At 41.8% G+C, this 26,913-nt stretch overlaps 1 protein-coding gene across 1 annotated transcript in view; it reads left to right on the forward strand.

Moving 5' to 3' along the window:
* The window catches only part of LOC146855316 (decorin-like), a 234,203-nt gene that overhangs the window by 189,541 nt on the left and 17,749 nt on the right, over positions 1-26,913 (forward strand). The window contains exon 7 of the mRNA XM_085653014.1: positions 4,440-4,578. Within this exon, the coding sequence (XP_085509140.1) occupies positions 4,440-4,578 (139 nt within the window). The remainder of the gene's footprint in view (positions 1-4,439; positions 4,579-26,913) is intronic.

A 26,913-nucleotide genomic window follows, 5' to 3' on the forward strand; every position in this document is an offset into this window, starting at 1 on the left:
TACACGGGGATTGTGCTCGAGAAATTCATGGATGCACAGACCTCCACCAAGGATTACAGCAAATTGTTGACGGTAGATATGGGGAGAAAGCACACCTGCCTAGCCTCCACCGTGCTCACAAATCTTTTGTGCTGATTAATGCGTTACTGAATTTGACCTTCAACTCGGGCACCTGCTTTATTTAAATCTGTAAGTGCTTCCTGAGGTTTAAAATGACAGGAGCATCGTGCCAGAATGAATCCTGCCCTGCATATTTCTGTCCTGCCGCAGATCGCGGAAGTTTCAACATTTTCGCGTTCCGCGCAAAACGCGAAAATGTCGACATTTTGCAATTTCCGTGAGTGGAACGGAAATTGTCACCCACCCTTAATATAAATGCAGGTGGGTTGCCACCTGCACAGTGAAACAGTGCGGCTGCTTCAAAGCCACTCTATATTTTACTCAAATACACTACTCCCAGGGCAGCACAAGCCTGCGGCTGCCCAGGGGGCAGAGCATTCAGTGTAAGACAGTGAACTATCCTTGTTACTGCAGGGTGCACCTTTTGAAAGGTGCGCCCGGCACTAACAATGAAAATGTGCCGCATTCCATAATATTTCCCCAGATGGCAATACCGGACCACATTAAAATTGGTACCTTTTAATGTATTTTTTAATATTACTTATTGATTTTTGGGCAGTTAGCTTGAAAAAAACTGTTTCAGCACAGCTAACAATGGACACAACTTGCAATTAGAATGTTTAGGCTTTATTTCACTTTCATGAAGGAACTGCTAATAAAACAATGGACAATAGTGAGGTCAGTGGATGTAGGCACTTCCATAACTGCACCATTTACCTCCTGTGCCACAAAATTTACAACATAATTTCCAAAAAGGACAGATTTCACAAAAAAAGCTATTTAATTCTCAAATTGATGAAAACAATACTGACAGAAATTGTGCAGCATAATTTGCATTAGGTCCACATTATTTAGATAACCTTTCTATATGATTGGGTCCTCCATGCCCCATAGTAGGTTTGACAATATGAAAGCTCTGCAGAGTGGTTAGGGGCTCCCTGTGCTCTGTATTTTTTAAATTTCATGATTCCCTGTGAAATATAAATTTTTATATACCACTATATTCTGTGCCACAAAAGTACTAAAACATGATGGATATATCTGCTTGCCTTTCGCAGATAGACTACTAGTTTTACAATTGATTGTCGCTATGCTGAGACGTTTGAAGCCTTTCACTACTGTATAAACAATGGTGGGCAACGGTGATCATTAAGATGTAACTTCTGTGAAGTGTGGGCGATATTTTTTGGGTTCCTGTGGAAGAGGGGTTGGATAGCACTATTGTGCAATATTATTTTACAGTCTTAGCTCCATAATTAGTATTTTGTTTGTCGATTTCTACAGACAGCCAAACAGAACAATCCATTATTTATTTTCGCAACCATTTTATATTGCTATACATTTCTGTATATTTCTACTAACGTAACCTCAACTTCTGCCATTTCATTGTTCTTCAAAGATGAAAATAATATGTGAATGAGAGTTTAACAGGTTCTATGATTGTCTGCCTAAGTAGCCTGAGTGACACTGAGATGAAATTGTAATTGCCCAATTGTTTCTTTGTATGGGAAGATATTAGTAATTTTTTGAGAACCTCTGACACTGAGAACATGATTTCACAGTTTGTTTTTATGTTTTAATAGAGTTAGTGTATGTTCTGGCAAAGTGACAATATGCAAGTGCATGATCATTTGTTAAGTTTTGTATAAGCATGGTATATGTTTGCATCCTTCAAAATTGAGAAACCATCCATATGTGTTCATTATTGATGTAATTCCTATGGTAAATTGTGTAGTATGGTAATGTTCATGTGAAAACATGTTTGATGTGTATAAGACTGCATAGTGGGGTGGAAGTTGATTTTAAGGTCATACACCCAAAGCCGGCTACATGGCTGCTGATAATGCACATCTAACTGAGTGGGTATGGAGGCTAGGTACTAGCGGTGTCTAAAGGTCAGAACCTATTCCCTGGGCCGCTTGGAGTAAAGTCACCTAAAACAGCTGCTACCACTTCCATCTCACAGGTGCAAGTATGCCTGATTTTGGCCCGGGGAGATTGGTTGCTAGATAGTTTTTTGGTGCTGGAACACTTTTGACTTTAAGAAAGCATTGGAGTGGAATATTTGAGACTCAGACTTGAAGTGGGGCTTACTTGTACGCTGCCAATAATGAATGGGGAATAACCACTATCGCTGGAGCGACTGGGGAGTGGGGAACTGCCCAAGAAACACTTGAGCCCTGGCCACAGGGGGGATTGTGGAAAATGTTTGTGAATGTAGTATTTCCCTTTGTGTTGGTGGCAGAAAAGAATACCTCTTCTTTCATAAAAGTGAGTATTTGGCTGGATCATAACTAATTGCAGCTGCTTTATGTATTTTGAGTAAGCCTTGGTGGAACATGTGGAGTTTATCTCCACAGAATTCCACAGAGTTTTAAAAAACCTCCACAAGATTCCTTGGAATTCCATTAACGAACTGGCGGAAAGAGATACATTGCCCTGCTTGCGCTGTGATTTAGCACTGGGAGCTCGGTAGGTTCTGAAAAATAAGCGTGAACAGCACCACACTGTGTGCCAAAGGGCGCAGATTCTTGAGTTGTTTTTGCTACCACTCGAGTGGATTTTCTACTCAAGCTGCACCTTTCTGACTGCTAACAGTTGCTGCCTACCGCATTCACCCCTGTTGGAGACATTTTGCCAGATGCCCTCCCAGCGAACAAAAATCACACTAGGTCACACCAAATGTCGCTTGTGCTTGTCAACATACTGTTAGCAAGCCGCCCACAAGAAAAAACTCCACCACACATCAGTTGATGGAATTTGGTCAGAATTCCATGTTATAAGAATAACGTAGCGTCGCCCAAACTCAGCCAACTCCACCGGCAGAGTGGAATGTATCGCCCACTCCAAATTTGGCTAACCTCTGTATATCCTCCTTAATCCCTGCCACTCCTGAGGAAGCCTTCGACTGCTCAGACCATGCTGTTCTTGAGAGCCACGTTCTGAAGAGGTACTTGGCCCAGTTACTCAGAATCAATAGCCGGTCGTTCCCCATAAAGGAAAAAGAGTATAAGGCCTCAGCCCCCACTGTTGGGCCCAGTAAACCATGCTTGCCCTAATGCCCTCAGAAACGGATTCTAACAGTCCCACTCAAGGGCACGTTGCAAGCTACAGCATGCCTCATCAAGGGCCTGAAGAAATAGGGCCACATCACTACATCCTTGGTGGAACTCCAATCGCTTCCAGTGCTGCCAGTACTAGATTAAGATCCAGTTGCATCATCAACAAAGCTATCACCAGCGGGGCCACCGCATATCTTGCTGACAAACTCACCATTTGTGGTGGCTCTTGGCACACTGCAGACAGAAGATTATCACCAGTGGCGGCTCCTCCTCTATGGTGCAGGAGCATCACCCTACTGCTTTTCAGCAGTATAAAGTAAAGTAAAGATAAAATGATAATAACTGAGTTATTATCATTTTATGTTTCCTTTGCGGGTTCTTCTCTGCTCTCCTAGAAAAGCAGGGGAGGAGTGATTTGTTCACACCTAAGTGTGCAATGACTGTTTGGTCGACCAAACCAGTCATGCGCACTTTCCCAGTTCTCCAGCCTGTATGGAGACCATGTCCAGGCCCCCATTCCCTGGTTGAGCTTGAACCAGGTCACCGAAAACCAATCACAACACTGCATTGCAGTGTTGCGATGGGTTAGGGGAGCTTCTGTGCTTAACAATCATAACGCCTTGATTATAACAACTGAACCAAAGAAATTAAAAGGAGAAGAAAACATGTCAAAGGACCTACACTGTTTTTGCACCTAAGATCTGTACTAACAACACTGTATCCCTCAAGGCTCCCCAACCCAGCTTCAATTTAGGAAAGACTTAAAGACACACATCTTTCAAAAAACCTTGCCTTGTAATGCGGTAGCATCCCACCTTAACTCTGAGGACCCAACTAACCCTCCTATAACTTATTGACAATATCTTTTCCTATGATACTATACAGCGCTCTTCTGCCTTTTAAGTAGATTTGTGCTACACAAATAATGAATACATACATACATACATACAAACATACATACATACAGACAATATTATTAGGTTGACTATGTTGCTGATGGTGGGCGGAGTGAGCGCAATTCTGACCTCACATCAAAATATACAGCATACTAAAAGACTCAGACCAATACATTTTTTAAAAGCTCCCGGTGCTGAAAACTGAAGACAAATTGATAAAGTCTGTAGCCATCCTTGCAGATCACTGTTAATAGAATGATGTGGTAGACACTAAATAAAACAGATATCAGGGCTTTACACAAGCTTCATATAATTATAGCATTTAGCTCTTTCATTCACATTTCTCTGTTTTTTTTTACAGATTGGGCCTGAGTCAAAACAGCATAACTACTGTTGAAAATGGATCTTTAGCAAATGTTCCTCACTTAAGAGAGCTTCACTTTGACAACAATGCCCTCATTCAAGTGCCTCCTGGTTTAGCCGAACACAAGTATATCCAGGTACAGTATATCAAGCGGGGAAAACAAATATATCATCATTTTACTGTGATTCTTAGAGTGCGCATTCATATTCTCTAATGTAATGTCTGTGTGTACTGCACATTGGTAATTTGTAGAAAGACAATGAAGCACAGCTATTGAAATTGAAATAATGACAGCCTAAAAAGGATTTAATTACTATATATTGTGTGGACTAATGATGATGATAATAATTAGTAATAGTATTAGTTCTTTCTTACTATTGTGAGTGCACACAATATATTGTAAAATAAAAATAATAGCAATAATAATAATGATACTACTACTACTACTACTACTACTACTACTACTGCTAATATTAATAATAGTACACCCACAATATATTATGAATATTATTAATATTGTTGTTGTTGTTATTGTTAGCATTTATTAAGCGCACATTCACCAAAGCATCTGGCTAGTAGAAACTGAAAACTTAGCCAAACTTAAGAAAAAATAGAAAAATGATGGCACATATAGCACTGACTTCCGTGAGTCCTAAAACTCGGAAGGCTCAACCTTTGCATTCAGTGCTACTGAAACCAGGCACTTCCTTGAGCAGAAAAAAGCTGGAGTTCAGCAATCTGGTTGGCCTATAAGTCCTCAAATCTGAGCAAATATACAGGCTTGTCCAGTTCTTTAAAACCCTCTGTGCAGCAGGCATGGCACTTTCAAATGAATTCTGTTTCACTGGCAGCAACCACAGGTTGCAGTGAGTGAGACAGGATCAAATTTCCTTTATGCAGTTCACAAGTCTTACCACCATATTTTGAGAATGTAGCAGAGTCACCTTTTCTCCGTGGTCACCACAGACTTTCACCTTTTTCTGAACCCTATTTGTAGTGGTATTAGCAATCTGTGCCCTGTAACTCCGTTGTTTATTTCCACTGTGAATGAGCTCTGCCCTTAAATGAAACTTTCAGAATTGGTTTTACCCAGGTGGACTGTTTCGCTTTCCTATGAAGCCATGGAAGATAACACAAACATTGAATAGTGGCATGAAGGTTAAATGTCATCTGGGCTTCAGTGTGTGTTTACACAACCTACATGTATGACCAAAAATACAGGGCTGTCAGGAGCATCACTTTGTTCTGGCGGGGTGCAGTTTAAAAGCACTGGATTGATACATGGCAAGACAAAATGCCATTGCCATGTAGGAAAATCAATTTTTATATGCTAATAAGTCCCCCGAGCCCTGTAGGTGCACGTGGGCACTTAATCTAATTAAGATACTATGTTCTCACAGGGACCTAGGGCCTGATTTGACATTGTCCCCAGCCATTCCAACTTATCTCCTCTTGCAATATTTAGAGTTGTCTACCAGCCTCACAAACAGGTATAAACACTCGCAGGAACTGCCACCATGGCGTTTCTTGTCAATGTTATTAAAGTTTGAGCGAAACGTCAGACAGAGTTTTCAGCTAGATTCTCCATGAAGAGGCCTAGGTAAAATTATAACCCTTAATTTATATCTTCACTTAAAAAAGGAGTGGTAAAAGTATTCAACAATATTTTCCACTTAGCTTAAAAAATCTAACTTTATGGTAACAGTAGATTTTTGATAAATTTAGTGAAAACAGAACTTTATAAAAAAAGTATATTGTGTGAACTAATACAGGTTTATGTCCAGTTTTACCACACATCTCACCTTCAAGGGCCAAATACACATTTCTGTGTTACTAAACCTGCTCTTCAGAAAGCAGTAGCCTGGCCTCTGGACCTAGGATAGCAGTGCTATTGTCATTAATTGGCCACTTTATACGGATTAGTCATCTACGGGTGGAACGAGAGAATTTGTCAGAACAAAGATTGGCATTCAGACTACCTCTTTTGACTTGGAGATGCCAAAATAGGCTGACAGCATCTGTTCCATCCATTCCCTGGTCCTTCCTAGACTTTCTGACTATAGTCCTGTCAGTTATTGTTGCTGACAGAGGAAGGACATTTTGTCTAAAGAAGGAAGTCCTTTACGGAGAGCCAGAGCACATTGTGATCAAAGTAGGGGTAAGCAAGTCATTTTGGATTCAGGGCTTCCGGGAATCTGTTTTCACATTAAAGAAAAGTGTTTCGAAAGGAGGTAGTCATAGAGTGAGAAAGTGAGCATTATTAGATACAAAAACATCTCTAATCATTGGCTCATGAACCAAATGAGACTGGCAACTCAGCAACACCTTCTCACAACACTCTTGGACCAGGAAATATACTGTGCTGGAAGAAAAAGAATCAAGGACATCACACTCCTGCTGGCACCCAGGGACTGGAATTGCTCCACGAGGGAGAGAGGGGTGATCTTCCTTTGCACAATAATCTGCTCTGGCCAGAAAAAGTACAAAGTATGACAGACAACCGAGTGCACAGCACATTGTACATGACATTCTTCAAAGTTTACACTTAACTTGATTGTGGTGCGGCGTGCAGAGCCACTGGGGAATTGTGACAAACTATGAGCAAGCAGAGCACACGTATGACAGAGTTTCTGCTTATTTCTGTACTATACCTTAGTGTCAGTCGGAGTCCAGGTGTTTGATTGGGTTGTCTGCTTTGCTGCTGTTGCATTAGAATCAGCATCTTGTTAAGCAGGAGGAGTCCTACTTTATCCATATTGGCTACTATAATTACCAAATACTCAAGGTCGTTGGAGTTCCTCAACAATGGTGCAACTGTGACACATGCCTAACTTGTGGACCACACTAAATGTATCCTCGACATTATGTCAGGCTGGTGGGCTGAAGGACTCGGGGCCTCCAACAATGTGAGTTTATCTTCTTGGTTGCACTAAACTGTGTATTGTTTGTTTGGTTAATGCTTAAATGCTGATGGTCTGGCCACAAAATTAAGTTCTGTTTTTAAGTACAGTCTAATTTGAACACAATAAGATTACCGTAGAAAATCTCAGCCTGAAGTCTAAAGGAGCTGATAAGGCTTTCAGCGGGAAAAGTTAATGGCACCCCTCAAATCATATCTTGGGAGATACACATGATATTCGCCGCAACCTAACCACAGAAACCAATATTCCTTTTTATTGTATTAATATTAAAGAAACAGGAAATCCGAAAAGATTTTCTGCACACTTCTGTATTTAGTTGTTTTAAATTATCCTAGAATCGTCTCATCCCTTGGTGGATCAAATGGCATTCTTGAAGGAATACTTTTCTTTGTGCCCAACATGCAAGGAATGTTGTAGATATACCTAAAATTGCCTCAAAACTGACTTGACAGACCTCCTCAAGGGATATTGAAATAATCATCCTACAAGATATGGCTGCTCAAGGTAGTGGCCATTGAAAGGAAAATGGAGGTAATGTTGACACAGTAAACACTGTATTCCAAACAAATCTGAACCTTTTGGCCAGAGGTGACAGTTATTTAATTTTAACCTAATTGAGGAAGCTTCCAGCAATCCTCCAGATGATAATTAACAAATGTTAGGGAGCTATTGTGAATATAAATCCAAGTGATGCTTGATATAGCTCTCAGATGGGAAATATTTTGAAACGTCACCATTTTTCATGTAAACAAATTCAAAATTCATGTACATCACCAGCTATTGACCAAGAGTAAGTAGATAAAATGCTATAAACATTTTAAGGATTCTGCCAAGCCCACAAGTTGTGCGTGAAGAATGTGCTGACGATATAAAACCTGCAAGCTATTTCTTCATGTAGAATAGCAATGATAATTTCTATCTCATTCTTTTCTACACTTCTTAGTTGCCAGTGTGATAGTGGGCTGACTATAATCAACCAATAAGGGGAATTATAAGCGCACTACTCACCCGTGAGGGTCTCAAGGTGCTGGGGGGTGGGGGGGGGGTGATGTTAAGCAGCTCTGTTCAGTTGAAGAACCAGGTCTTTCAGGGAGGGGGCTCGTCTGATGTAGATCGGGAGCTTGTTCCAGTTCTTGGCCGCGATGTAGGAGAAGGCTCTTCCACCTGTTCTGGCTTTGCGGATTTGTGGGGTTTCGGCGAGGGCGAGGTCGGCGGATCTGAGGTTTCTCTTGGGTACATGGAAGGAGATTCTTTTGTTGAGGTATTGGGGTCCGGTGTTGTGGAGGCATTTGTAGGTATGGTTGAGTATCTTGAAAGTAACTCCCTTCTAAACAGGGAGCCAGTGGAGGTTGAACAGGTGTTGGTATCGGTTTGCTGAGAGCCACCAGGGATGGTGAGCTTGTCTGCAAGATAATCAGCTGTGCTAATCATAATGGCTTTTTAATGATGAAGCAATACAAGTATTGCAGGAATTCATTATAAACACAATCAAACAAATGTACTGGTGCATAGCAACCAGGGACCTAGACCAAAGCAGCATCTCAAAATATGTTTTTGAAGACGAGGTGGCTGGCAAGGGGAGGCAATGGAGCTGAGGTGAAGTGATCAAATTTCTCCAGGATTTGTCTAACATATGCTGTAGCATGTAAGATGCCCTTAAAGAGTGTCAGTGTGGAGTTTCAGAGGCCATGTAACAGTGGATTCAATAGTATGCAGGCTGAACATTAGTTCTGAAGTCGCTTTCTGGAAAAAAAGGTTTTCCTTTCTTTTGGGCTCTTCAGGTTTCCCTCTACACTAAACTGTTTGGCCAGGCCTCACCATGGTTCTTTTCAAGTTAATGAAGTTGCTGAACCCTCCCTAGTTGTTCTTTCCAATCTAATATGTGTTACAGGCATCAATGCAGGTCTTCCTGGCAAAACGCCTAAGCCATTGTTTATATTTCTGGGAGCAGTTCACACTTCGTCAAGGAGAAGCGCTGTCAGACCAGCTGCTGGCTGGGCAATGTTAATTTGTCTACTGGAGGTTCAGGCAAAGAGTACCTTTTTAAAAATCACGTTTCCTTTCCTAAATATTTATTACAAATCTGAATTCTCTTCTGTATTGGATTTTTAATGAACATTAAAAACTGTGTTTGAATTACTATGGTAGCTTGTCCTAAACCATAGATAGCAGTGTTGTGAATTTATTCTGAACTTTAATTTTTCTTACAGGACAGCTAGAGCCCTTCATAGTGAAAATAGGTTTTGAGGGTTAGTCACTGTAGATATATGCCAACTTTTATTTCACCAGGAATCCTTTTTTTGTGGTGGTCAGCCTAGTGAATGGCACAACATGTACTGCAGTACACATATGACTTTTAACATTTCTATGCCATTGGTGTATTTTCTACACCACATACTATTGCCTTATTGGGAAGCAAAAGATGGCAATTATCAGTTATCCAAGTTTACCATGCTTTAAGAGTCAGAGCACATATACTGGGTCCTTGACAGTACTGCCCAAGTGTACAGTGAACAAAAAACAGCAATACATATCAGCAGAAAATGGGGGGTGAATATGCAAAAAAAGGCATATTCCCACATTAGCTCTCAATTTCATCTTTGTCAAATTATCTTACACACCTAATGAGGCTTAAGAGCAAGCACCAAAGTATTCTAAGGTCTTGGCTTCAACCAACTCCTTTCATATGGGATTGCCTTTAACTGACTCATTATTTTGGCCTTTGCAACTTGAGGCTATTAAGGACATTTCATTGCATATGCAATCCAAAGTAACTGAAGAACTTCATAAGTATGATCTAGCAGATCAGGTTAAAATTGTACATAAAAAAGAATCCTTGACTTCCAGGAAGATATATGACCTAAATGTTGAACTGGTTGTTTTTATTATTTATTGTATGGATTGTATGATATCTTGTGTGAAAATAAAATGGACCTGTGGTTCCTTTATTTCTGCAGTAGTTACAATACAATCCAGGATCACCATCAAAAGATTGAGCAACACCCTGTGCCAAATCTTGTTCTTTTTTATTCTTTTGTCAAACGTTTCTCTCTGTAATCCAGCCCTATACACACCTAGGATTCTGAGCGTGATTAGTTTTAATTAACTTGTACAAATGTTCTTTTTCATTTAATTCTGGATTTCATAAGTATCAATACACTTGCACTCACATATCAAAATTAAATATTTACACTACTGTAATAACAGACCATATCTGTATGTTGAATGGGTGAGAGAACCCACTTCAAAGAATATTCACAATCCTTGGCAGGGTGAATCACAAAAGTCACTAAATAAAAATGTGCTAAACCCACGAGTGGATTGGCGCAAAAGCAGTCGGGCTTAACTTAGAGGCAATGTGTAAAGTAATTATGCAGCACTCAACCAGTAAAAAGTGAAAGCACAAAACAAGAAACATCTCTAGCCAATTTAGAACAAATTTGGAACTGCAGTAATATGGTCACACATGACTGAGTCAAAGTCAAAAGTGAAGGCCGACCATGATGGAGCGTGTGTCAAATACAAGAACCAGGTTGGTCCTGGTTCAAGATTCACCTTCTAACTCAGAAGAAATTCTGAGAAGAGAATATCTTCAGCAGAGCAAGGCACAAGGCTGAATCCGAAGATGTGGGACATTGATGTCAAAGCCACTGCACAAAGTCTCTGTGAAGCTGTCGATGAAGCCGAGAAAAGCTCCTATGGGGAAATGTAAAGATTTCACACCAAGGAGGTCGTCAATGGGGTGCTGCTCAATATCAGGACTGGTGAAAATTTCCTCAGCCAGCAAAGCTGCCGGCGAGCCTCAAAGAGAGCTCCATGAGGCTGAACTGCGAGATCCAAGTAAAAATATTTGCTGCTGCAGAGAAGAACGTAGCGGGAGCTGTGGGGAAGTCGATCCCTCTTGCAATCAAGCCTCAGCAGATTGGCTTTCAAGTAGGCCCCTGTCCCACACAGTTTCCACGAGCAGAAATGTGTAGAAAAGTTTCTAAGCCACTGCTATTAAGGTTAGGCAGGAAGAGTACACTCTAATGCAGATCCAGGAAATAAAGTAAACCACTTGGGTGTTAGTACTCACTCCAACAGAGGCCAGCAGCAGGATCCAAGACAGGTCCAGTTGGAAGTGATCAGTGGGCAGTTGCAGGGAAAGTGGCCTCTCGAAGCTTGTTGTATTCCTATAGCTCGAACAGGAGGTCAACGAAATAAGTCATTTCTGGAGTCCTGGGTTCAGTGCAAGCCGATTCAGTCTTCCTTCCGGTTCTTCAGACATCAGGGCAGTATTCTTCTGATCCACACAGGTCCAGGAATGTTTTGAGGAGGGGTTAGGGAGGTCCACCTTAATGCCCAATGGCAGCCTGTTGGTGGGTGTAAGCCTTTGTTCAACCCTTAACGAGTTTTGGTCAGTGCCTCTATCTCTCTATCTACACTGGATTTGGAAGTAGCCTGGCTAAGGTGAGAGACAGAGGGCTGGGAGACCCAGATGTCAACTGCATCAGCCAGTGACACGGTAGGCTTTCTTTGAAGTCAAGAAGGCACTGGCTAGAGACCCAGGTAAACATTTGAAGCTTGGGCATGGGCTAGGTTCCGTGCCCTGAACATCCTGCTCAGGAGAGAAACACCCCTTCCCACACCCAAGGCCCTATGTCCACTATCAGACAGCAATAACATTCCAGGGAGACATCAGGGTCAGGTAGCCCAGGGCACTGGCAGAAAGGCAAATTGGCTTAGGCTGGAAAATTACAACTTTATAAAAGTGTAATTTCTGAAATAGTAATATAAACTCATACTTTACCATCAAGTTGGATTTTCAATTCCTATTCAATTTAGTCCTGAATCATATTTCTAGCAGACCCAAAACTGAAGTTACGCATTATACATTTTTATAATGAAACCCAGTATTGTTCTATTGGAGAGCCAGCCTTGCTACTGTGAAAAACGACTTAAGAGGAACCATTAAATATACATGCCCTGCTTTTTAAATACCATGAACCCTGCCGTGTGAGCATTTAGGGCCTAACTTAGGGGTGACCTACGTATGATAAAGAGAGATTTAGGCCTGGCAAAAGTTTTATTTTGCTAGTTCAAATGACAGTTTAAAACTGCACACAATGGCTGCAGGGGTAGGTCTTGAGGCATATTTTAAAGGGCTACTTTAGTGGGTTGGTGGCACAATGATTTTGCTGGGGCAACAAATGATGGACAGAATGCTGAATAAATCAAACATTCTCCCCCAGTCAAGAGATCGCCGTTAAATCCAATGTTCTTTTGCTCACTCGCTACACGAGTTTGGGCCCAGCCACATAAAAAATCAGTCTTAACCCTGTTCCTTATGGGAGCAGTCCAGCCCGAACTGCCAAGCAAGGTCTTCCCTGGACCGAAAACAAGAATCCTGGGACCTGGGACCGGTTTCGGGGTATATCACCCCTCATCAGCCATGCTAGCTTGAATCCAGTGGCACAGCGAGCAATGGACCCTCGTCCGGGCATACGATCCCACTTATGGCGGAAGGTGCTGAGGCAACACATGATGGATGGAATGCTAAATAAATCAGACATTCTCCCCCAGGAAAGAGATCTGGGTTAAAGCCATCATTTTTTTGCTCACTGCACCACCCCAGTTTGGACCCAGTCATATACAAATCAGTCTTGCCCCTGCTCCTTATAGGGAAAGTCCAGACTGAACTGCCAAGCCGGGTCCTCCCGGGAGTGGAAACAAGCATGCTGGGACCGGCTTCGGGGTATATCACCCCTCATCAGCCAGGCTATTTAGAATCCAGTAGCACAGCGAGCAAGAGACCCACATTTGGGCATACCCATCCCACTTAGGGTGAAAAGTGCTGATGATGGACGAATGCTGAATAAATCAAACATTCTCCCACAGTCAAAAGATCTTGGTTAAATCCATTATTTTGTTTGCTCACTACGCCACCCCAGTTTGGAACCAGCCACATGCAAATCAGTCTTGACCCTGTTCCTCATGGGAGCAGTTCCACCCACCTTTGCTGTCTTTCTGGCACCAGGGGCACTTATTTGAAAATTGGACACTGGTTTTATGTAGTTAGGCTGTGTGGTTGTATGCAGTTAGGCTGTGTGATGGAGTAACCCTTTAGGCAAATTTGCTTCCCTAATACCAAGACGTTTTGGGTGTTGTATTGAAACCAGTATTCTTGCCATTTTTGCATTATACCATATAACAAGGATGCAGGGGACTGTCTATTTAATTGCCATTGCCTAGTAATTGACTATTCTGGGTAAATAACCTTTCCGTTATCCACACAGTTGAGGTTTTTTTTGTGGTAAGGATTTCATCATACCTGTTAATTAGAAATAAGTAAACTTGTACAGTTGAGTTATTTACTGTCTGATCATATCCTATACAATAAATTGACCATCTATGGTAAAATCTTTCACATAGATTATGCGGTATTGGGTCCATTCTGAGTCCCATGCATGGCAATAAAGGGAAAGATTGCAGCACAAATAGATGATTCAGGGATTATCATGATGTTTAGTCTATCGTACATTGATGTTCTGTTTCTCCTAGTCTCAATTAAGACCTTGTATCTAGTTAATTTAGGATTTTTTTTAAAGAAATTAAATATGGGAATTATTTTGATATTCTGTTTTTATCATTTTCTCTAAAACAGTATTATCAACCTAGTGGACAGTAAAATGTGTTTGAAAAAGCACTAATGCTGCGGTGTAGTATAGACACAATTTAAGCAGAGCTAAATCATCAGCTCAGGGGGTAAATAAAGGCATATGATAGAAATTTGTCTTTGTGCCGGCCATCTAATTTCAGTAATCATACTTTTTTACCTTTTAAAAAATTTGACTGGGGGTTAGAATGATGTAGGTCTTTGAATTTTTACATTACCCTGATTACAGGATATATTTTGGGTTACTTGCAAAACCCAGTTTACCAGATGTGGATGGGACCTCTCTGCCCGCAGATAGTCGCAGTCCCTCAGTTTTTCTAGTGTTGACTGTATATCTGCCAGCTTTATTCAATTTTCAAATTCTTTGAAAAGAGTTTTCAGAATATTCTCTAGTGGATTTTTAGAACAGGATTGTATACAGTTTTGCTTTGGACAAAAATTCAATTGGAAGTGAAACAATGTTATAAGCATGTAGGAATAATGTTAATAATACTATGAGAAAAGCCAACAGTTTATTTGACTCTGAGCAAACCTGCATGGGCCCGGATAACATCAATTTATTCTACTGTCTCAGAATGTATTTTTATTGTGATAGTCGAACCTTGGTACAGTGTCTTGATCAATTTGTAATGTAAAATCCAAACACAGTTTTTCAAGATGAAATATAGATAATCACAATTGACTAAATCAAGGGCCAGATGTATGACCATTAAGTTTAGCGAGTCGCAAATTGCGCAAAATTGCGACTCAATTTGCGACTCGCTAAACTTAATGTACAACAGTGTCTCATACACTGTTTGCCATCCCCATTGGGGTCGCAAATTGCATGCCTCATGAGTATTAATGAGGCTGTTGCAATTTGCGACCCCATTGGGAATGGCTAGCGCTCCCAGGGATGGTGGCCTGCTGGGGTCAGCAGACCACCATGTCTGTGACTGCTTTTTTAATAAAACAGTATATATTTTTTTAATGCAGCCCGTTTTCCTTAAAGGAAAATGGGATGCATTTTTAAAATAATGAAATTTTCAGTTTCATTTTTTAAGGGCAGGCAGTGGTCCCTGGGACCACTGCCTGCTCTTAAAAATGTTATGCAAACCCATTCACAAAGGGGAAGGGGTCCCCTGGTGACCCCTTCCCGTTTGCGAGTGGCTTACCACCCTTTTGACAAGGGTGGTAAACTGCGACTGTTTTGCGATTGCAAATTCGGTCGCAAAACGATGGTACATGGCAGTTGCACTCGCTATTAGGAAGGGGTGCCCTTAGCATGCCCCTTCCTAATAGCGAGTCGCTAACCATATTTTGTGAGTCGCTAATAGGTTAGCGTCTCGCAAAATAGGGTTAGTACAATGGGCAGACTTTTTTGCAGTTGCAAAGGGGCCTAATTCCGCTTTGCGACTGCAAAAAACGGTCATACATCTGCCCCCAAATGCTTACTCAGCATTGAACAGGGTAATTTCCATTAGAATCTTGTTGGCGGTGCAATAATCTATTGCATGTATAAAACAGTGGGTGTGTGTGGCCTGATAACATTTGAAAACAAATCCATTTTGGTTGGGCAAATTAGGCGTGTCTCTGCGTACCCGAGTCAACTTGCTAACATTTTGAAAGATTTTCCTGGTCTGACAAAGCTGACCACTGCAAATATTCTTAAAGTGGGGGGTACTACTGCTTGTAAGAATGTAACTGTACAAGCTAGCTAGTGGAACTTTTTAAATAACCAAGAAGGTTTTGTGAAATTCAGCTGGGAAGCAATCTTCTCCACTTGTTTTGCTGCTTGGAGGAAGGTGAACTGTCTTAAACAGTTCTTGTTCTGAGAAAGGAGCATTAAGTTTATCATGCATCTGATTTGTGGTACAGTGGATTGCTATGTTTTTAGGTAACTGTGTATCTCTGTGGGAGTGATTTTAGTTTCTGGTTCGCACAATTTTTCCAATAGTAAAATTGGGGAGAGGAATTGGCCTAACGGCTTGGGCGGTCAACCTTGGAGCTGGGGAACCAGATTTGAGTCTCGGCAGGGACACGCAACATCCTGTGATTCTGGGAAAATGACTTAATCTCCTCATGCCTAACAAAAATGAATGTGTCCTCATGTAAGCAACTGGTTCTCGTGTAAAGCGCTCTGATGCTCGATACGTTTGGGTCAAGATTACGCTATATAAAACTCTGTAAAAAAAAAATAGTTAAGCACTACATTCTGTATTTTTCTGGAATCTTGGTTCTAGAATGTGGAAATTACACTTTTATATTTTGCCTCCTGGAATTCCCAGACAAGCATTTTCTCTGGAACTTTAGATTCTTCATATACTTATTTTACTGTTTTCAAGGGATAGCTGTAGATAATACTCAAGCTTCCCTATAGCTTTTTCTCAGGCTCATTGATACTCTTGAAAACCTGTTCTCAACATCTGCTTGATCCACTAAGTTATCATTCTCTGTAAAAAACTGCAGGTTAAATTCATGGATTTTAGTATTCAAATGTTTACTGTGAGAAATGTTTAAACTGCCTCTTAACAGGGATTCTTAATGATTGTTTCTAATAGTGTCATAAAGGCTGTATTGTCAGAAGGGTCTGGAAAACTAGCTGGAGTTTTGGGGTATTTACCTGCCTAACTTAGATGATTTGTTAAATATGGCTGATTAGTATGCACATTCACAAGTTTGAGGGTTTTGAGATGTTTGTTGTCTTTTAATCCTCATTCTCTATATTGGTTATAGCTTTCCCCATCATTGATTTTTATGTATCACTTTTTGGATTTGTAGAGTTTACTGCAGGTTTTTGAATAATCTATATCTATAATTATTTATGTGTTAACAGATGCTAGCTCTAATACCAAATTCTATATGGGTTTTCAGTTATTGTCAAGTGCCCAATAAAATCTAATAAATGCCACATGTTTATTTCCCCATTTACAAATCATATTATTCTCAGTAACCATCTTGATACGAATTTGAGGAAACTATTTCTCACAGGAGATCCTTCTTTATAACAATAGTGACCCCCCTCTCCCCCCGGATTCAGAGGAGTAGTTATAAAGTGGAATCCAGCTACAGCAAAATCAACAGAAGCAGTAATGCTTGACATTTTTGTATCATTGTTTAAACCACTTAAATGTAATGATATTATTTTAAGCTGTGCCAACATTCCCTATCTAATAAGCTGCTCACAGCATCTGTTAGTGTATGTATTCATACTCAAAAGTAATCATTTGAAATCATTTTTAATGTTGTGTTTTCCTGAACCCCTCTCCCAAGTCTCTGTGACTTTCTTTGAGCCTCTGTGGCCTACCTACCTCTCTACTTCACTTCCAATAGACTTCCATTACCCTGTGCCTGGCCACTGAGCACACATTTATGGGTTCAAAGTTCAAAGGTCATCCTACCCTAACTGAGCCTCATTATGGCACCAACCAATTGTCCCCATTTCCTGCTCATTAGTTGCAGGAGGCCACTCATCCCTTTCCCTTACAAAATTCATTATAATCCTAACTAAGATTCTAAACATATGAGAGTCATAACATGATGGCTAAAATATAATTTGTGACTTCAAGATACATCACCACTTTCTTATAGTTGTGTTTTAGGTTATGAACTTAGCAATTATCAGGATGCCTACATTTCTGAAAATATATGGAACTTTCCTGAAATTAAAATCTTCAGCTTAGCTTCCTCTATCACCATCGCATATTGAGCTTGCACATGACTGAGCCTCTCTTGTCTCTTTCAAACATTGTCAATGGATTGCTTCTCTATTCTTCTAGTTGTCCTATTCAGAGGATCATTTCCTTTTCACCATGGTTTCACTGTTTGATTAGCATCCTTCCGTACCCAAAACTCAGTTTTTCTGTCCAGGCTCCTCATTGGAACCTCTACACAACAAACCAATGAGAAGAGATTCTGCAGTGATGGAGTTATGGCAGGCAGTATCTTATGTACAACCATAAATGTTTGGACTGAAACTGGGCTGTTTCATGTGTGCCTCTCTAGACTTCAGGATCAGTGTCGAGCTCAGTTTAGTCTAGAATTCTCACTATCAGACCTAGGAAACACACTCAATGCCTAGGAAGCACATTGGGAGAGGTGTGGCGCATCGACCGAGTGGCTGACTCCGGAGCACGAGGCTCACGGTTCGATCCCCGACGGCAGCTCAGCTCAGCACCATGTGACTCCAGGCAACAGCTTACTTAGTCTCCCCAGTGGCCCCCAGCTCCATGAAACCTTAAGGGGTGATATGTTCATGCTTTAGAAATATGGATTATTATAAGACAGTGTCAGACGCTTTATACTCATCATCTCATACAGTATCCCTATGTATTCCTCTCATTTCAGCAGAACCAGCTGCACCTCGCAGTGACACACTGAAGCCTCCTAAACAATTTCACACCACCACATTTCTTATCTGCTTTAACCACTAACTATTTATAATTGTAATGCCAAGAAGGTGATACAAGTGATTGTGAACATCTGTGGTGGATGGACCTGCCTTTTCTGAAAGAAAGTTAGTAAACAGAGCTTACTGCTCTTCCACGGTTCTTGTTGACCTGCGGGCACACAATTGTATTGTGCCCCCCAAGTGTGCACATCCCTCACAAATTCTTAAATCCTCAGCTGAAGGTCATACCTACTTGCTTGTACTCCGGATAGTTTTACCAAATGCCATTGTACATGAAACATTGAAAACAAATACATGCCTTTTCTGTACCAGGCTAGATGATTTATCCCTCTCCCACCCTTGTGTCCCCGTGCTTTTCTATAACCTACACCCCAAATGGAATAATCCTTTCTGTACTTGCGAATGAACAGTGGAATGCTATTAGGGAGATGGCCCTAGAAGGGTGATGTCACCCACTGTCTGTGTTTCAACAAATAATTATCTGATGGTGCAGTAAGGTGGGGAGAACCACTAGCCTTCCCAAACTTGTGTAGCCTGTGCCACACGCCTTCTTAAACAATCAGCTCAACCAAACTCATCAGTAGCAGTGGGAAGTCAGAGAATGGATCCCCCAAGCTTTTTTATGTGCTTAAGCTGCACAGGTGGATCTCCTCAATCTCCTCACACTCTCTAGGCCTGTTCAGGTGGATGGGAGTGAGCTCTGCTGAGACTCTGGTAAGGAGAGACTAGTGAAAAGATTCTGCAACACCACGTACACTGTAAAGTGTTGGACAGAAGTGGAGACCAATCTACTCTTCCCCACCTAGAAAAGGGTAATAGAGGGAGTTATCTATCCTACTAAGAGCTCCCAGGGAGAGTAATGTAAGCCACCCTGCTCTCACCTACCCAGGGAGGAGCAGTACAAGCAGGACTATTCTACCTCATATAATAGAGACTAGTGCAACCCACCACACCCTTCTACCTCCTCCATGCATTCTTAAAAAAACAAAAAAATGATTTTTCCATCAAGCAACACAGTGTTCAACAGCATATCTACAACAACAACTATATTAAAACGGTAAAGCAGCTTTTCAATTTTGCAATGATACAGTGTACATTCAGACAGTTCATGGCAATCACACAATTATCAGGTAATATAACGTTCTAGGTGGCCATCTACTATAAGTCATTGGGACTGGGTCAATTGGGGCATTTCCTCACTATCCCCCACATCTTTGCCGTAATGTTTTACCCAGGGACCCCAGATCTTATGAAACTTCTTCTGGCATCCTCTAACCTTGTATGTGAGCTTTTTAGCTGATATGTAGAATTCCATCCATTTTCCATTCCATTGTCAGAGGGTTGGCTGTTCTGGGGTTCTCCAATATTTGGCCACATATCTTTTTACCTCTACTAGGCCTAGGTTGTTGAAAAGGATCTGAATGACATATTTTAGGTCAGCAGGAATGGATTTCACCAGTATCGTACCTCCCAGTATTTCATTCCAGTATTATTGTTTGTTAGTACAATCCCAAAGTGTGTGCTGGAAGGACACCCTTAAGTCCCCACATCTCAGGCAGTTGGGGGGCCCCAATCTCCCAAATTTGTGTAGGCGGACACGATCATAATAGGTCCTGTGTAGGCTCTTAAATAAGATAAGACTTAATCACCACCTCCCTCGGGTGCATCAAGGCTTTCACCCAGTCTGTGTCATCCAGTTCACCCACATCACTTTCCCATTTGTTTCTCAGTTTCTTCACTGAGTCGGGCATGTTGTTGTTAATCGTCTTATATGTCTAGGAAATTGCTTTTGCCTCCATTTCCCCCTGGAGCAGTCTCTCCTCTAGAGGTGTGTATTCAGGGATGTCAACTATATCTAGTCCCTCTGCAGTCCAGGCATGTTTGAGTTGTATGTAATGAAAGTATTGTGTTTTATTAAGCTTGTAGTCTTGTTGGGGGGAGCTGAATGGAGCCAGGATTCCTTCCTCCAAGTGATCTCCCAACTTCGAGATAATGATAAGATCGCATGCTCCAAACTCTTAGTTTCCTGATTCCTTTTAGTTGCTTTCCAACCCACATGTGGGGGTCTCTCAGGTAACGTATGTAGCCCACCCCATGCACTTCCCTTCCCCTTTCCAGGCTTCTATCATCATTTGGGCTGTCAGCAGCAGCATTCTTTTGCCCTTTCCTCCATATAGATAATGTAAATAGGATCTAGGATGAAACTGGCTTCTCTCCAATACGTAAGTGGGATGCTCTTATGGTGCATAGCCTAAATCATTGACTTCCATGAAGGTTGCCGCCCAGTAATATTCCTGAATTCCTGTGAGGGCTATGCCCCCATTGTATTAGTTGCGCTGCAGTGTCCTGAGTGCCACTCTTGGGTGCCCCTAGTTCATAGAGGTTTCCGGACCTCTCCCTCAATTCTGGTGAAGATCTCATCTGGGACTTTGTGGTATGTGTTCTGAAGGACATATAGGAGTTTTGGCAGGGTTATCATCTTTAATATAGCCTCCCTCCCTAGCAACACTAGTGGCAATGTCCTTCACCATTCCACATCTCTGTGAAAGTGTGTCAGTATTCTCTGGAAATTTTGATGGAGGCTGCAATTCCTGTCTGAGATTACATATATGCCCAGGTATTGGAACCCTTCCCTATCTATACATAGGCTCCCTGGAAGATCCAAGGAGTTCAGGTCCCTTACCACAGGGTATAGGCTTGATTTGTCCCAGTTTATTGTGAATCCTGCATAAACACCATATTCCTTGAACCCCTAAACATTGCTGGTAGTCTCTCACTTGGACATGTGGCATAGAGAAGGATGTCATTGGCATAGAGTGAGATTCTCTGTTCCGTCCTCCCAGATGCGGAAGCCCACAATGTCAGGATGAGCCAGGACTATGCAAGCCAGCAGCTCCAGTGTAAGAGCAAATAGGACGGAACGAGGGGCAACCCTGTCACATTCCCCACTGATACGGAACTCTGCTGATAACCTCCAGTTTACTCTGACTGCAGCCACAGGATTCCTATATAGCAGCGCTATCCAGGCCAGGTACTTGGGACCGAACACAAATCTCTTCAGGGCCTGCATCAGGAAGTGCCAATCGACTGCATCAGATACTTCTCGGTATCTTGGGTAGGGAAAATTTGTGGGTCCTCCTTACTCAAGTTGTCGTCAGCCAATTATGGAACCTGCGGAGATTAAATCTGGTTGGTCACTTTCTCATAAAGCCGGATTGATCCTTGTGGATCGGGGGGTAATGGCTGCAATCAGCCGTGTGGCTAGTACCATTCCCAGTATCTTCTCCTCAATGTTAAGGTGTGAGATAGGACGATGTGAACTGTAATTTGTGGTTGGTTTCCATGGTTTATGGATTACCACCACTGTGGCGTGGCGGAGGTCTGGTGGTAAGGTTCCCTCATCTCTTGCCTCTGTGTATATTTTGAGGAAATGTGGTTGCAGGACACCGGAGTTCCTTTTAAAGAACTCCAGCGGTATATCATTGGGGCTAGGCAGTCGTACCCGGCTTTAATTTGCCAATCACTGTTAGTATCTCAGGGAGAGTTACCTTTTCTTCTACACACACCTTCTTATTTCAAAAAGGTATTGTTACCATGGCAAACAGCAGTAATATCTTTGGCAATCAAGATTGTGCCCCACCACACCCTCATGGAGGGAGAGCCATTAACTTGTCTATCATTGGCTGATGTGAGCATGAGTGTGACAGATCAGTGGTTTGCTTTCCACGAGCCTCTGTGCTGGTCTCACACTGACATTACCACAACTAAATTTAGGTGACAACGAGGGGCACTCAAATTGGCCCATGTCAGCCAAGTAAATTTTCCTGTCATGTTTTGTACTCTACTCTGATACTTGCAGGTTTTTTCATTACACTGGACAAATGACTCACACCAAAAATCTATTTAGTATCAATCAATCCATCTCATCATGGAAAGAAAAACAAGAGTGTAAAGGTAAGCATCCTGGAAACCAACCTAGTGTGGATAATTGGACGAGGTGGATTGGTGCTCTAAAAACTATACTTGCCAACAACCACAAAGTCAGCCCACATGGAACGACAATGTACACCTCACAACTTAGACATAACAACATAAAACTAAGCACAATAATACGTAAGCTGATGAGGGCAAAAAGAGCACAAAGAATTGCGGGAACCCAAGAAACAAGGGAGATGCGTAAAGACCTGTCTAAAAAGCAATGACATCTGCTATGGTCACTTAAACAAAATAAAATAGAGAAAGACTGGATAACAATTTTGGAGCTCTCAAAACCACATAAACAACGTCAGCTTTGACAATTTATAGCCAGCCTGGAGAAAGGTAAAGTAGACAGGCGCAACTCTGTACACGCAGATGCATGGCTGAGACACGTCGCCACAATTTATATTGAAAAGGAAGGCCCCATAGACCCTGAAAGTTCTGAGGTTTGTCCCTCGGCTAGTGCAAATACAGATGAGGAGGCCTCAGTGGAATTCTTGGGCAAAGAACAAGATTGTACCGCCGACAAAAAAGTAATAAAAAAGATAAGAAAATACAGGGCACCTGGGCCCAATGGTCTTCCAGGAGCTATCTTTAGAGAAGATCCAATATATTGGGGAATTTATTTTTATTCAAACTGTTTATCGAATGTCGACTGAAAGTAAAGGTGCCTGATTCATGGCGAGGATAATTTTTACATCCAATTTTCAAGAGAGGAGACAACACAGATCGCAAAAATTATAGATTAATCACCCTCTTGGACACTGAAGGAAAAGCCTACGCCAGCATCTTACTGAATGAATTAAATAGATGGATTAAAGAGAACGAAATTCTCCCCCACTATCACACCGGATTTCGCAAAGGCTGCTCCACAACTGATAACATCGTGGCCATGTCGTATCTAAGCCAGCAAGCAAACGGCAAAAATAATGAACCAGTCTTTGCATGCTTTGTAGACTACTCAGCTGCCTTTGATGGGGTACACTGGCACAAGCTTTGGGACAAATTGCGTAACTGGCATAATCCCAGTAGGTCTTCTCAATGCCATTATCTCACTGTACAGTAACACCTGGATCAAAGTGAAGTTAGCAGACAACACCACAACGAAGAAGTGCTTGACAAATCGTGGACTAAAACAGGGATGTGTACTTGCCCCCACATTGTTTAACTTATGCACCGCTGACCTGGGAAGAAGCTCCATAATGCCAGTCTTGTAAGTCCGAAAATTGGATCCAACAAACTGCAAATATTACAATATTCAGACGACTTAGTGGTAATGGACCACACAAAAAACGGGCTACAAAGGGGCCTAGACGCCCTCAATAATTACAACAAAAGAAATGAGCTTATAATAAATGCTCAAAAAACAAAAGTATTAATTTTTGGACACTTCCCAAAAAAAGCTCTATTGAAATAGCATATGGGCAAAGAACTCATCGCTACTGCGAAATCCTACAACTACCTTGGGTGCTGGCTAAGTGAAACGGGTAAAGCAATGCTACATCTGCACAAAATGAAGGCCGGAGCACAGTAGACAAATTTGGCCCTATGCAAACTAAATGAGTTAATACATAGTCCAACAACAGCTCCTATCAGAAAAGTAATACAAGCCAAAATTAGGGCAACTGCAGGTTATGCACAGCAGGCGTTCCCGGGCAAAATGGAATCAATGGTAGACAAAGCCCAATGCCTGGCCTATAAACACATTTTCAAATTGCCTAAATACACGCGCAACAGCCTAATTCGTTTGGAATTTGAACTGAAGCAACAAAGTAAAGAATGCTTGGGAATGCACGCAAAATATTACTATAAAGTACTAACAGCCCCAGCCAGAAGCTTAAAGAGCATGCTGAAGCCAATCTACCGGGGGGTCAATCAACCCGTGGCAATGTTACATGGAGAAGGCAGTGGAAAAGTTGGGTTTACAATTGAAAATTGGGACCAAGGGTCGATAAATTATCTGGCCATTAAAAACTCAATTAAAAACAATGTTACCAACTGTCGCATAGAAATGACCTAGCAGGATATGTAACAGGAAGAGGTACACCAGTGCTGATAACATCATATGCAGGGCACAAAATCCAGCCCTATCTCAATAAAGCTCTAGGAAGGAAAGCACTCAAAAATATTGTATGGGTCAGATTAGTGCCACTCCCAATTAAAGAATTAAACCCTGGGTCGAAGTCCCTTGAACACAAAATCAGATGCAGAATCTTCAAACATGAATCTCTGCTACACTTGATTTGTTGTTGTCCTGGTATGCTTCAGCCCCGTCAGAACCTTTTAAAACAAATATGGCTGCGTAATGGGGTCCGGACAGTGAAAGAAGCCGCCTAGGTTCTCTTTTCCTGCACCCTACCACCAGACTTGGCCAGGTTTGGGAGACACACGGCCGAGCTCCGACTTAGGCTTATGGAAGAAGAGGGGCCAGGCAATACAAAAGACAATCTGGTTTATTAAACATTTAGTCTCCAGTAACCAGCTTGTGAAGACGCCATTTTCACTACTAAACCTTAGTACCTGTATCAAATTTGCAAAAAGGTTGAATGGGCAATCTCTTGCCATTTTACTAATGTATATAACCCACCCTTTTATTATGATTTGATAGTGCTGCACGTACACTCATTTTTTTATGAATGCTTTTTAAATAATGGTTGTTCTAACTCTCTTTTTAATTGAATGTAAGTCATATTGCAAATGGTTTTAAGTAACTGTGCAATATAAATAAAAACTCATTCATTCAATCCATCTCGCCAAAAATGCTGAACACTGTTTATCTCAAACACATGGTAAAATGAAATGTATGTATTGATATTTATATAGTGCTTTACAAATCTACCTGGTGATCAGCTAAGTGCTGTACACAGAAATGTGACTGACATGGGAGCAGTGTCAGAGACTGTGATAAAAAAGGCACCAGCTGTTGCAGGTGCCAATGCTAGGAGTGGGCAATGGTGTCCTTTTATAAAAATGTTTGAGCTCAGGCACCTGTTTTATTAATTATTTACTACTTCTTGTTCTTGCCAGAAGTCACCAGTGAGTTCTAAGATCAGAGCAAATATGTACTACTTCTTGTTCTTGCCAGAAGTCACCCGTGAGTTCCAAGATCGGAGCAAAGAGCCTGCCGTCCTCAACCCCGCTGGCCGCCTTCAACCCCGCTTCAGACAGGCAAGGGTGGGTCTGGAAGTCCAGAAGCTCATAGCCCCACAGAAGCATAGCAGCCGTGGTATACTAGTCACTGCAGTGAGACCCATGAGGCATGGAGGCAGCCGGTCTAACAGTTAACCTCTTGTGAAGGGCTCTGAGCAGGCATGGCAGTAGACCTGTAGGGCAGTTGGGCGACAGGGTTGCCGTGAGCCAGCACACTGGCAAAAGCAACTCATTCTGACTCCTTCTTAACTGACCCATTAAAAGATCCACTCAATGCAATAATGAGAAGCACCAGGCTGCGATCAGAGTTCGGCCTGATGTAACACCCTGCAACATAAAGCCACGCACCCTACAGAATCCGGAGTCTGTCACATTGTCAACTCTACTTCGCAACTTAAAAACCGAATTCAAACACACAGGACTCAGCCCTGACTCTGGATGGGAGAGCTTTCGAGGAAGGAGGAACCAATCAAAGCCCAGTGAATGCCTCACAAAGTTCAAGGTACATGGCGCATGCAATCCTCAAGTCATCTTCTCGTTAAGCAAATGGTTATGGCTCTCCCCCCTTTAGTAGTTTAGGATCTTCACCACACACAGCCACAGTGCCTCTCTGTTGCATAGAATCTAACTTGTCATACTAGATCAAGGTCATCCCCCACAGTATACCAAAACTAAATCCCTGATCACTATCCTAAAAATGTTTTGCCTAAACTACAGCCTAATGTTAAGTTCAGGAGCTGCAAAACAAGATAAATAAGTCCCTGAGTACGGCAACCTAAACAATGTTACACAACCGTTAGGAAAAGGGATGTCTTCTCCACCTTTGAGAAGTGAAGCAAATAGGGAATGATCCGATCCCAATGATCTTTTATAAAGGAGGAAGCTCTGCAGGTTTGACTGTAATCCCAACTTTTAATGCCAGTCTCCAGTAATTAAGAATAAAAGCTGCTAAATCACCAGCCTTTGCTTAGTGTTCGGATTCAAGATAATGCTATGAGCATCATTGGTTAATACGGAATATGAGCCTCAGGACCTTTCTATCCTCTTCACTTCAACTCTTGATTCTTCTTTGCACCCAGGCTTGTGAGTTGAGTCAGAAATTCCATCTTGGTAGATCACCCATGTCAAAACCCTATGCTGCCCAGTAAAGAAAAATGCATCCAACGCCTCTGAACTGGATGAGGATGCCCTTGGACTAGTAGACCTGTACCATTAGCATGCTCAACCACAATGGCCTACTTAAATTGCATCACACAGAACTCAATGCCTGGCAAGCTTTTACTTCCACCCAGGACAGTCTGGCACAGATGCCCTTGAACTCCTCCTGCGTGGCCCTTGCTCGCCATCATGAAAACTATCTGTCGAACCTTGACATGG

Source organism: Triturus cristatus, chromosome 4_1 (assembly GCF_964204655.1).
Source record: "Triturus cristatus chromosome 4_1, aTriCri1.1, whole genome shotgun sequence".
NCBI lineage: Eukaryota > Metazoa > Chordata > Amphibia > Caudata > Salamandridae > Triturus > Triturus cristatus.